This window comes from Gymnodraco acuticeps, unplaced genomic scaffold (genome assembly GCF_902827175.1).
Source record: "Gymnodraco acuticeps unplaced genomic scaffold, fGymAcu1.1, whole genome shotgun sequence".
NCBI lineage: Eukaryota > Metazoa > Chordata > Actinopteri > Perciformes > Bathydraconidae > Gymnodraco > Gymnodraco acuticeps.
In genome coordinates this window covers 914,956-927,928 of record NW_022990198.1, presented here as the reverse complement: position 1 = coordinate 927,928, position 12,973 = coordinate 914,956, and the positions used below count along the sequence as shown (strand labels likewise).

The following is a 12,973-nucleotide window of genomic DNA, read 5'->3' as shown; positions in this document are numbered from 1 at the left end:
CACCCAGACCCCACGCAGTATTCTCATCTGTTTGTCATTACTGGTGTCATTTCCTGGTTGCTAACAAACGCCATTGTAACACAAACACACATCAGAGCACAGTGGGCTCATAGGGAGGAGGAGGGGAGGGGGGGGGGGGGGGCAGGAGCTCCAACAAGCCGTTTAGGACAGAGAGTGAATACACATACTATACAGAGATGCTGTATGAGAAACCAATGTGAGTTTGGAAAATTGAACAATGTAAATATATTCTAGTAGACCTCAACAATGGAATTATGATCAGTAGAAATGGCCATGACATGGGACCTTTAAGAAAATATATACTTTTTAAATATATTTTTATTTGTTTCATATTTTATAGATTTTTACTTTTCAAATGTATTTATTGTTATGCACCAAAACAAAAAGACACATTCCTTGTATGTGCAATAAAACTGGTTATGCGTCTCCAGTCTTCATGCTAAGCTAAGCTGCTAGCTTAACATTTCCTAGACAGATATAAGAGACAAGCGTATTCGTTCAAATTGACATTTTCTTCCGAGATGATTACATAACCTTTGCGAGAATGTGTCTTCTTTACAGCAGTGAAAAGCTTCTCCAAGATTTTGAATCGGTAATTTCCCTGCCATGATTCATCTCTCACTTCTTCCTTGCTGGTCCATAACTGAGGAAATCTGTTCCCCTGCTCCTCTCATTAACATGCAAATCCTCATCTTTGGGAGAAAGGATAATAGTGAAAGAAGGAACCCTTTTTGTGCAACTCCAGAGCATGGAGGATGTTCCTTCCTGCTTCTATTAGCTGGACATGTTTCTCTGACAGCCATCTCCCTCCTGTCTAATGCACAGTCAGACCTAGTTACAGTAGCAATTACTAGTGTTCAGGTTAAGATTCATTGAATTACTGGGTGGCTTCCCTGCACTCCTCTGTGGGCAAATCAATCACGGCCCGTGCGCTACACAGACCCTTTATCACCCTCTTCCATCTTTATGTAAAAAGGCGCAGGCCGTGCTGTTGCACTCCATCTATCAATAAGCGGGTCTGGGGTGGCAATTTCATTTTCCAACAGATTTCTCTCTTTAATCAAGCAGCCTGGCATTCGGAGGTAGTTAGCAAAAGCTGTTTGCCATCTTTTCTCCAAATTAATAGAATGTTAGAGAAAATTAAAAAGCAGCTGAGATTGTAATGCCCTTGTTTGACTTATGAGAAATAGACCTGCACTCTGTATGAGTTCATAGAAGATTTGTGATACATTTTAATTGATCACTTGTGGAGAAAAACCCTGTCATAGAATCCAGTGAATGGCTCTTTTGTGCCGTGAAACCTTTCAAATATAAAATACAATAGACCGTATGTAAAGCGTTTGTTTGAACAGCTGGATTTGGACTTGAGGAAGCAGGTAGCTTTTTAAAACCGCACATGCAATGGATCTGCTGGGCTTCTGTGTGAATAAAACAGCTCTCGAGGCAGCTTAAATGCCACTCTGTCATTCCCGCTCTATTCACCACCTCCATTATTAGGTTTTTTTTAATTTTTTTTAAATTGTGCAAGATTTCTGGTCATGGTTTATACTACTGCCAAACCCTAATCTTCAGCATGTTTTATTTCCCTCATCACTACCATGCAACTCTTTGTTCGTCCTCTAGCAGGGATATACAGAATAAACTGGATGTAGAAGTGCTGAAAGCTCCAATATGACATCTGAAGGAAATATTGTGTTGGCCTCTTTATCGGCCGTGCCAAAAAAAATGCCAATCCCTTATTTCAGATGGACTCCAAGAGCCACACACACACATAGTTGCGCCTCGAGCTTAGCTACAGTTTAATTCTATGTTTTGCAGCATGGAGACAGAGGCAGTCAAAAAGAGGTTGTGCCTGAGGTGCCGTCTGCTGTAGCCTCTGCCCTGCCTGCAAGACAGACCCTGCCAAGGCGACTGGCACAGGCTCGGTCCCGATGGAACAAGAGAAAACGGATGTTTGGTGCCATCCTATCACCACACAGGCAGCTGCAGATAACACACATGGCAAGTGTGTCAGAGGCCATGCCTTTAAGCACAGAGGGAGACAATCCAGTGTTTGGCCAGTAAGCTGAAAAATAAAAAAGACTCTTGAAAAGACTTTCCTGCTGAGTGACCGTGAGTTCAGAGCTGCAAAGATAAACCTCCAACTTCGTGAGTAGTAAACACTTGAATGTTTTTTAATTTTACAGGGAATTGAAATACAGGACGGACATGTGTGCCAGAAGAGCAAAGGCATTTTAGAGAAAACATTACAGTTGGAAAAGGGAGGACCCAAGAGGAGAAGGCTTCCTTCTTTTTATTGGTTCCCAGGCTTTCCATAGCTCTGTCTGTCTGACCGGTTTTCTCTGGTGGAAAATATGGAGGTCTCCCTGTCCTGTGATAAAGCTGTTGCCTCTGAGATGGGAAAGAGAGATCCATCACGCTGAGGCGTTGGTTTGCCCTGCCAATCCGCACCACTGAGGGCTGTAACACGTACATGCTCCATCCATGCATCATTTACCAAGCCCTTCAGTGCCCAAATAACATGGGTTTGGATTCACGTTCCTGCGATGCTAAAGAGCTTTGGCAAATGCATGAATTCTGGAAGTTGTTTGCGGTTTGTTTAGTTCGCTTCCACGAAGAGACAACTGAAACACAGTCTAGGCTAAAGCCCCTTGACTCTCCGGTGCCAAATGATAGGGTTACAGTCTCTCTTTGTTTGTGAAAGGATAACACTTAACTTCCATCAACCTTGGAGTGCCAAGAATAAAACATAAAGGAGCAGAAATACAGCATAGGAAGAAAATTGCAAACATGATTCTTTCTTTTTTCATTAGTCGTGTTGCTTGTAAAGTGCCTGAAGGCAGAACTGCTGTGATGTTAGAACACATTACCTGGCAGGTTTCCATGGAGTTCAGGGAAAATAAACATTACTGACATTCATGGGCATTGCCTGAAAACCACTAAACTAGCAAAGGGCGTTGGGTATATCACCAGAATAAAGTGCTGCAGGCCTAAAGCTAATGTCTTGAAAAAGATCAAATGTCTTGAGAGAAAGGACAAGACGATAGGAACAATTACGATGCGTCGTAGCTTCACAAAGCAATGTATTTCTGTTCAGCCCAAGGACAAGAAAAAGTGACCTCAAATACTCCATCTGAAATATGAATCCCATAAACGCTTCATAATGTAAGGGCTAATACCTCATAAAAAGGACACACAGCTGCTGAGCTGAAGGGGCTTAAGATACGACGGGGTCAAACGGGTTGCTCACTAGTGTACACAAAAACCTAAAAGTGAACAAACAACAGAATCCTAGAAACAATGTAACCCGATCTTAATGTAACAGTACCATCTGCTGGCATTGGGAACTCTGAGGGTGGCACATTCTGTGGCAGCCCTCTCGGTGACCCTCCTCACCGTGATCAATCACACTCTCTTTCTGCACATGTTCATCAAAGCTTCCTGGGTTCCTGATCCTTGAAATATGTGCATGAAAGTAACCAGCTAGCTAGGAAGTCAACAAACGGCTCTTACTTTAGGTGTGCCAGGTGAATCCATCAGGTGTGAGCGTCTGGTGCAGGTCCAGGTGGTGTCTGCAGAGCACCCTGCACCTGCTGCCTGTCCTCACTCACCCATCGGGGGGCAGATTCCCAGGATGCCAGAGGGCAGCTGCTGACAGGCACTACTTTGGATAGTCCCCTTGCTTCTATCTGCCTCCCCTGCATGGGGCCTCCTAGGGTCAGCTGCTAAGGGCATGCAAAGATGTCGGTGGGGGTGGCGGAGGTCAAGGAGTTGGCAAGGAGGGGGGGCTACAGTCATGGGTGGGTTGCATGCCTTCAGCAAGAGGTGAGCGTCCCGCTTTTACAATTACACTTCCTGATAATCACTTTCACGATCCAAAGGCAGCTCGGAGCTCATGCTCTGGAGGTCTCTGGTGATCACGTTTCGTCCGCTGGTCGTGCTCTCTACAACCCCAACCATGACCCCTCCACCCTCCTCTGCCGGTCCTCTACTCCACCTGCCTCTCCATTAAAACAGATGTACTAGAATCTAGAAAACAGATCCACTGCCAAACAACCTGTAAAAAACACTATCAAATGCTTTTGTACATCACATACTGTAGGTCCATTTTTTTTATTATCATGATAATTAAAAATACATTTTAGTTTACTTTTCTATTGAAAAATAAATTAAAGTAACACATTTATTTAACACTTCCTTTTGAGGCTCCCATGCCAAAGATAGTTTATTTTGGAAAGGACTTGAAGGTAGACCTGCAGGTTTTATATACAGGATAGTATATAAAACCTCTCCCTTCCATAATAAGTCCCATTCCCACATCCTGTTCATGACGTTTAACTAATTTAGAATGTTACCTCAAAAATACCACGCCAAGATCTTTCTCTAGGAATCCAAATGGCTCCTTGCAAAGCCTCACATAAAAGTCCAAAATGATACACTATACGTTTTTGCCCACAAAGATACATAACTAAACATTTTCAATTTAAATAATTACATTTTGGCTGATGTGGAGTTGGTAGAAAATGTGGTGCAAAGGGAGCAGGTTGGGAAAACTATTTTGAACTCTATATTTGTATGTAAAGCTCGAAGGAACGTTCTGACAAGGAACATGTCATCATTTATTCCAGGCCGAGTTACATCCAAGGGCATCAGCGAGCGCCAACAGTACACTGGAGGTGCTTTCGGTTTGCATTCTTACATAAATATGCACACATAGTATACACAGAGTTAAATATGGCCCCTTGTTCCAGCTGGTGTGGTTTGGTCACGTCACAACAACTTGGTGCAGCCACACAACAATAAACAATACATATGTTACAGCTTAAGTGCTTGTTTAAGTTTTCAGACAATTGCCAATGTGTTTGTGAACAGGTTATATTTTAAGAAAACGAATGTATGCATCAGGGATTTTTTGGGAAAGATTAACTTGCGCCTTGATATATTTTAACAGTTGTTTTATGTATTAATACTTTGACACAGAAGGAAAATCCTACAAAAGAGCTACGTATTTGTTTCCACAAACGCAAATTTGAATGCGCTTTAGTAGCGCAAATAAAGGCATCACCGTAGTGCGGAACATGTTAGGTTGCACCTACATTTATGAGGACTGTAAAATGACTAGACGGACTCTCCATAGACTGAAACGTTATAACTAATTTCAACCTTCACAAAAGGCAACACATAACATATCAAGTCTTTTAATTTTTACGTTGCATATTAAAAACCACAGACATATAATATTTACAGGCAAGCATTTAGCATTTGTGTTGTTTATCCGAAAAGGCCTTTAGTGTGTGGACGCTGCCTTAAAGCGACTGCAACAACAAGCGTATTGTCCTACAAAAACACATAACTGAAGAAGTCTTAAGTAAATGATTCACTATTAACATCAAGCCACTCCCTGTTGGAATTGTGTCATGCTTTCCACCAGTCTTAAAACTGTCCACACTCTGAATGACAAGTGAAATCAAGTCAGGCAGCAGCGAACAAGGCCAGAGTTTCAATCTGCCACCCAAATAATTGCCGCACACTCCGAACACAGCCAACAGAGAAACAGCAAGTCGCCCTCATTTCAAAGAGAATTCAACAGCTTTTCACCGTCAGCACAAACGTGTCTTTATTTCCTTAATTGCTAAGTACTTCCTAATGAAGTTGGGTCAACAATCTTTACTGGGTAGCCTGAAGTAGGACAAATGCTAATAAGTAATGAAGATTTTTTATTATTACATAATTATCCTGTACATTTACATCTGGATCTTCATTTTTTATATTTCAGTTAGAGAAATAAGTAATCTAGATTCACTGTTTGGAGCCGTCCTGCCACTCGGACTGTTCCACACACGCTGTACGGCACAGAATTACAAATCAGGAAATACACATTAGACCGACATTGCCGCTTTCTAACATAAATCCTCACTGGGTCACTACTTTTATGATCAAGAGTTTTTATTACCATTACAGAACTTTCTTCCAAACAACGCAAGTTTTATAAAGAGGGAAACCCTTAATTCAATGCGACGTCTCTGCTTTTCTAGTTAAGCATGGTTTTAAGTATCAAATACATCTAGGAAAATAAGTAAAGAGGCGCTGACATGGATACACCAAGTGATTAACTTTACACAAAATATTTGCTGATATATAAGCTGCCATACACCTATTGATTTCCTGGATTGTTTTGTGTCTGTTTAAGGTCTATGTAGACTGTAGGGAACACAAAGATCGTGGTTGTGCGTGTGTGTGTGTGTTTGATTATTCCTTGTGTTTGGTTTGCATCTAGACGAAGTTGCGTGTGGCGGACTTGGTGGCACTTTGCCCTTGTGTTTAACGGGTCACGCATGTTTTTATGAAGGATAATTAACCCATTAAGGGATCTGGCGAAGCCTAATCCAACCGGTCTGCAGACATCAAACAGGAACTGCGGTTGGGTCTAGACAGGTGAAAGCCGGGTGTTCAGTAACACAAGTAGGCCAAAAGCATAATACTGAGCACTCTATAGCCTGGACCTCTGCTGTAGTTCACAGTGTTTGTGCGCGACCTCCTTGTTCACTCCGAGTGTCCATTTCCACAACAAAAGCCTAACAGGTTGTATGTGATTATACGGATACACTGCTGAGAAATGTGCAGTGAAATGTAACACTGACAGACGGGGTGTTGGTTTCCTGTTTGACAAAAGGTTTACATTTACTCAACGTCTCTGTGCAAAAGGGCAGGAAAAGCAAGACACACATTACATTCACGGAGCTAAAATTATGTTTTAAGTTTAAAACTCAACAGCGAAATTATAAAAAGGAATATAAAGTCGTTACCAAGAATTGAAGAAATGCACGGGGGAAGAGAGACTTTTACCCAACTCTTTGGAGTCTTAGACCACATAAAAGAGAAGTTAAAAAGCTTCCAATGTTTCATGCTCTGACAGTCATTCTGTCAAACGGGGACATTTTATCCTCAGTAAATCAAAGCTTTTTGCATCATAGCTTTGGGTGTGCGCCGTGGAGTTTTTAGGGCAGTTGATGGAAATTCCCATAACAAGCCAGACAAGTTTAATACTGAGAAAGCTGGAAAAGTAGGGAGATGTTGCCACGTCACATAAAGAGCTTAGAGGTGTTGCAGTACACATTCCCATAGGGACATGGAGACCAGTGATTCATGCGGAGGGACACATATCGGCCTCGACAATAAACAAAGAGTCTCCTGAGACAGGAGCTTCTACGTTTTAAGTATTCACTGCAGCTAATGAAAGGAATCGCATAGCTCAAGCAAATTGGACTTGGTGATTATTCACAGAATATCGGGTCTTGTTTTGCACAAAAAGATAGTTTAATTTTTATTTTATTTTGAAGGACAGCAATATACTGGCTATACTGCTATACTTAGCAGTTGAGAGTTTGTTCTTAAGTTTTGACAATTTTAAATGTAAAGAAATAGTCTGTTTTCAACATTCGTGCAGCCATGAAATCTTCGGCATTGGCACAGTTAATATTGCTTTGAGGAACCAAGATTATGGCCATTTTATGACAAGGGGTTGATCAGACTGATTTCCTGCTTTCAAAGAGTAAACAGAAAAATACCTTTTACATGACCTCAAGCCAACATCTTCAAAAGCTTCCACAAAAACCATCAACAGGAAGACTCTCAGACGTTGTTGAGGAGAGGTGACGAGATGAACTCCCGCAGAGTGGGCCATGCTGTTGCAACAGTTATTTATTCCTCTTTTCAATTCAAGGGTCCTTCTGTTTTAAATGGACGGCATTAAGGGGAACCGGCACTAAGGTCTGTCCTTGGAGGCATGGTCCAAATTCCAGAGAATCTTGGCAACTCCTCGGGATAGATGGGACCCTCATGGATATAAAACCCCACAATGGATGAATAGGTAAACAGAAGGGTGTGAAAGAGTGATGGCGAAAAGAGAATGTTCACTCTCAGAGAGGCACAAAGAGGGAGGTGTGTGAGTGGGAGATGGGAGAGAGCCAGAGTGTTCGGGGGAGGAGAGGGGGTGAGCGAGAAGGGTCTGGAGGGAGTTGTCAGTGAGTGAGAGTAAAAGTTTTGTCTCCAGGCTTTTAGAGGATGCTGTGTGTAGTGTTAACTCAATCAAAAGGTGAATTATACCTCCTGAGACACTCAGGTAACCTTTCATTATGGCCCTAATCCTTCTTAATAACAGAGCGGCAATGTCGGCAATGCCCCATTAGACAGAGAACCACTGAGAGGGAGAGCCATTATTCCCCACAGGCCTGGGGAAATGTGAACACACAACACTCACTCACACACACACACACTCGCAGTGACAGATGAAATCAATCACAAATTCGACTTGAGCGAGGAAAATGCAGCATATTTCTCCACACGGGGATAGGGACCTTGACAGAAAATAAATGTGTGTTTATGTGGGATGAGAGTTTCTCTAAAGTTGCACTTTTGTTGGGTGAGGCTGGAAACGATGCTATAAAAGCCCATACTGAAATAAAGGATGAACAAAACTGTAAACTTCTGACCTTAAAATATGTTAAAAAAAAAGGCGATATAAAGTGTTTAATGCTGCAAATTACTATTTCGGCACAATTTACTCTACATTTATCTGCAGTAAATTATTCCTCTTTAAACTTTAGTGGTCGGCACATTTAAGCATTACGTTTATTTATTTAATTTTCTAGATTAGAAGCTTAATTTAGGCTTCTTGTAACTTGCAAGGAAAACTTGTTGATTTGCATATTAACAATAATAAAAAAGGAATTGCAAAAAGTATGATTTATGTCTAGGTTTAATTGAAGAGTTGGTTAAACAAAAAGGAAATACATCTTGTAAAAACTTCTAAAAAAACGTACCGATTGAATATTTAGCACAGTTTTCTTTACAATGAACCTAATTTTAACTAAATTAAGTAGGATTTAACAAATGTAAAAAATAGGGTAAAATCGGTTTGAGTTTTCCAAGCACGTGTAGTTGTATAAAGTTTTAGAGGGCATTGTTTGATGTTTTGATGTTTCGGCTGAGAAAATGTAAATTGAAACTTGTTTAGATTTTTTTAAACTTTAATCCTTGTCTTATTTCCCAGCCTAATCAAGCAACAAACCATGATTGCTCTATGGCCCGACCAAAGCCACTTAGAGGCAGTCAACCCTAAAATGTACAACAGAACGAGCTGCCTGATAACATCTAATGAAAGCAGGCCTAATGTAGAGCAATAAATCAACAGGCTTTATCCAGCTGCAGTTTTGGATGTTGAGATGTTAAATAAAGATTTCTGGGTTGTGTAGACTAATCTTTATCAGTGATGGAGTAGTATAGGCATAATAAAAAGTTGGATAAACACAATCTATCATCATGGCAATTTAATGACTAATAACAATATACAGAAGTTGAGCCTATAAGAGGGACATTCATTCATTTAGGCATTTTCATAGTATTGTACCTCAGTTTGATAGTAGCCTATGAATATTATTTTATGCAGATTCAGATTTTCACTAGGTTTTGAAAGCAAATCTTATGAATTAGCCTAATTAATTATTCACCTGTACCACTCCAGTCCGTTGTCATAGTTTCGGTCGAAGAAGTGCGGCTCCGCTCCCACGGCTCTGATGTCCGGATGAACCCGGAGAAACTCCAGCAGAGCCCGGGTCCCTCCTTTCTTCACCCCGATGATGAGAGCTTGTGGCAGTTTCTTGCTCCCCTCCCCGAGCGGACTGAGTTTACCTGCGAACCTCGGCGACACTTTCCGGGAAGCAACTAAATCCGGTGGCGGCAAGATGAAAGACTCCTCCTCGGGCAGTTCGGATACCTGCCTCGAGCGCTCATCCGCGAGAACCCGTGAAGAGCGCCTGGCGACCCCGTAGCCCGTAAGCTCCGACCCGGGGGTCCACTGGTACGCAAGTCTTTTAGTCCTCAGTGACCTAAAGTCCTCGAAGAGCCCCGCAGCCCGGCCGGAGGACACCTTAACCGGTGAAGTGGTGCTGCAGCGGGCGGTGAGGCAGTGCAGGAGGAAGAGGGAGGTGAAGAGGGTGCACAGCATGACCGCCGCTTTCCTGAAGATGCCTCGGCAAGGGGGGTCCAGTTTACTGATGCGGCTAAAAGCCATACCGGTCCCTGGGAGGTCGGTGCAGGAGCCGCAGCCATGCTAGGCACACAATATTGACTCTCCTTGCCATGAAGAAACCGAGGAGTGAGGCTTCTTCATCCACGGTGTGCTGTGGATAACACCTCCAAAAAAGACAACAAATTATACCTGCAGCACAGGTGAGAAAGATGACGCCCAGACTGACCAAGAGCAGCCAAAAATAACCACCCGCAGTTACTTCTGCAACAATGTACGCACTCAGGTAACACTCTCTCTTCTTTCCTTGCTCTCTAGTCTGTAGGATGCCACCACCAGCCCTGATGTACCACCCGCACGTGTATAGAGTTGTAAACTTGCCTCGCATGTCAGGTTGCTTGACTGGCACCTCCTCGGCCAATGAGATGAAGAGAAAAGCAGACATGAGCCAATGATGTTCCAGGTGGGAGGAGACACTGATACACCCAACATCTCAGGCGAATTAAAGGGAATTTCCATGTACAAAAATAAAGTTGTGAAGTGGATATAAATGCTGCAAAGATACACTTTTGAAAATACAATAATATACAAGTAACATAACACAAGCACATTTGCAAACTTGCAATATAGACACACATATTTCGTTATTAAGTTTATCCTTTATTTAAATGAAATTCTACTTGAAATAAACATTTCGTTTTTATTTATTTAATTCCTATTACTTGTGCAAAAGAGTTAACATATACAGTATAATCAAACACAATAAACACTTAACCATCCAACAAAATAGGTTATTGATTGCTGAAACTTGAAAAGGTCATGTTAAAAAACATCCAAACACACAAACACCATCTCTGTTTACAAACAGACAGAAGCGGCTGTCAAGCTTGCCAGGATAATTTTATAAATATGTTTGTTTGGTGCATCGTCCCAACATTTTTCCAATGCAGCTTGTTTAAGGATGCCAAAATAAATCTACCCTCAGTTCTTCAAAACACTCGTGGGACCGTTTCTCCGCATGCAGCTGAAGTTAGGCCACCAAAGAAGATGCCCTCCACCACAGACTCTTTTTACGACATGCAGAAGAACAAAAAAAGTGAAATAATGATAACGGGGTGCATTATTTCTTTACAAGTGAACAAGAACAGAACCAAATGTTTCACATCTGCTCTTGCCTTTTGAGTATTAGCATGAGAATGTGCAGGCAGTGCTTCAATGCTGCACAGCTCACTGCTTGAGAAAGAGGATGGAGACCTCAACACTGGGCTGTATTGCCAGCACCAGATGTCCCCCATGTTGTCGAAACAATACATGGGGGTGTCCCGCATTTAACAAATCACACCCCGTGTCTTTTCTCTGTCTCCCTGACACTGGAGAGATGTTCGACCCCCTCAAACCGACTGTGATGGCACCCAACATTCCCTCATAGAGGTCAAATGGCTTCACTCTCCTTCTTATCAAAGACAAATACTGGGAGAATAATTATGTTAAAGAAGTCATGTCTCTTTCTTTTCATGACAAATGTAATGCTAAAAGTTACTAGAATACCTATAGCACATTTTATTAATTAATTAATGTATTTAAACAGTTATGAAAAGGACAATCTGACAGCGTAGTAACTACATAGAGGTCCCCACCCTCTTGGTCCGGACCCCCAACAAAGGTCACAAGATGAATTTGAGGGGTCAAACAGGATTTAACGTGACAGGGCAATAGATATTTCTTCCACAGAAAAAAGCAGGTTTTTTATTTTACTTCTCCGATTGATAGTTTTTCCCAGTTTTGGAAGAAATACTCAAATGCTCAAGTAAACAATAAATGCAGCTACAAGTTAAAGTCCATCATTCAAAGTACAATTAACGGAAAGTATACAAAGTTCCCATTACGCAAAATTAGCCACGTGGAGTGTTATATTATATAACATTATTGAGTTGTTTTCTTAATGCATTATGGTGGAGGAAGTATTCAGATTCTCTCCATAAGAACAAGTACGATATACTGCAAATCCTAACTCCTCTTTTGAAGTCTAATTAATTACATATCTATTTTCAGGAATATATACTTTATCAAAAGTTATTTTATGTAACTTTAATCTAGTGTTTTTCAAGATGGAGCTACTTTTAAGTAGATCATATTCTTACTTCTATACTGTTGGGTAGCTTAATCTGTACAAATTGTTAATACCAACTAATAAGGTTAATTTATTTTTAATTTAATCTATTAAATATAATCTAATTAATCAAATCACCCAATCAAAATGACTTTTTAATTAAAAAAGAGTATATTTTCCTCTTTAATGTAGTGGAAGGGAAGTACAGACAGCAAAGAATAGAAGTAAAGCACAAATACCTCAAAAGTGTACTTGAGTATAGTACATGAGTAAAGGTATTTATTTACTTTCCATTCACTTTGAAAAGAAACCTCGAGACCTCCAAATGATATGAAACAATGTGAGGAGAGACAATCATAGACGTATAACACTTGTGCCAAGTGTCCGTTGATTATTCTAATAGCTCTGTTGTCATCAAGGGCGACTGAGTAGGTACTCCAAATCTTGCGACATGCTTTGTGCAACGTACCCATTTTCAGAAGGGTTTAATGTTTGTGCAGCGACACATACTTCCTCGGAAAAAACCCAGCATTTAGTGTGTAATTACAAACCCAGACATTTGTGCCTTCAGAAAAATGTGCAAGCAGTCTAGAAGGCATGTAAAAACGTAATTCGGCTTTCATCTTCGCCGTTTATCCAAATTGCAGCACTATGGTTACCCTGACGCAGCCTTTTTGGAATCTTGGATGCTGGGTTGGGTGTTTAAATGTTTAGGGGAGAACAAACACAAACTGTTTATTATCCTTTTGAATATAATCTAGCATTTACTTTGCATATTGAACACATTCTCAGGGCAGGCCATGGGAAAGCCAACG

At 41.2% G+C, this 12,973-nt stretch overlaps 1 protein-coding gene across 1 annotated transcript in view; it reads right to left on the bottom strand.

Moving 5' to 3' along the window:
- LOC117547347 (heparan sulfate glucosamine 3-O-sulfotransferase 3A1-like) overlaps positions 1-10,404 on the bottom strand; it is a 30,540-nt gene extending 20,136 nt beyond the window's left edge. The window contains exon 1 of the mRNA XM_034217977.1: positions 9,531-10,404. Within this exon, the coding sequence (XP_034073868.1) occupies positions 9,531-10,093 (563 nt within the window). The 5' untranslated portion in view covers positions 10,094-10,404. The remainder of the gene's footprint in view (positions 1-9,530) is intronic.
- Between the last annotated feature and the right edge of the window lie 2,569 nt (positions 10,405-12,973).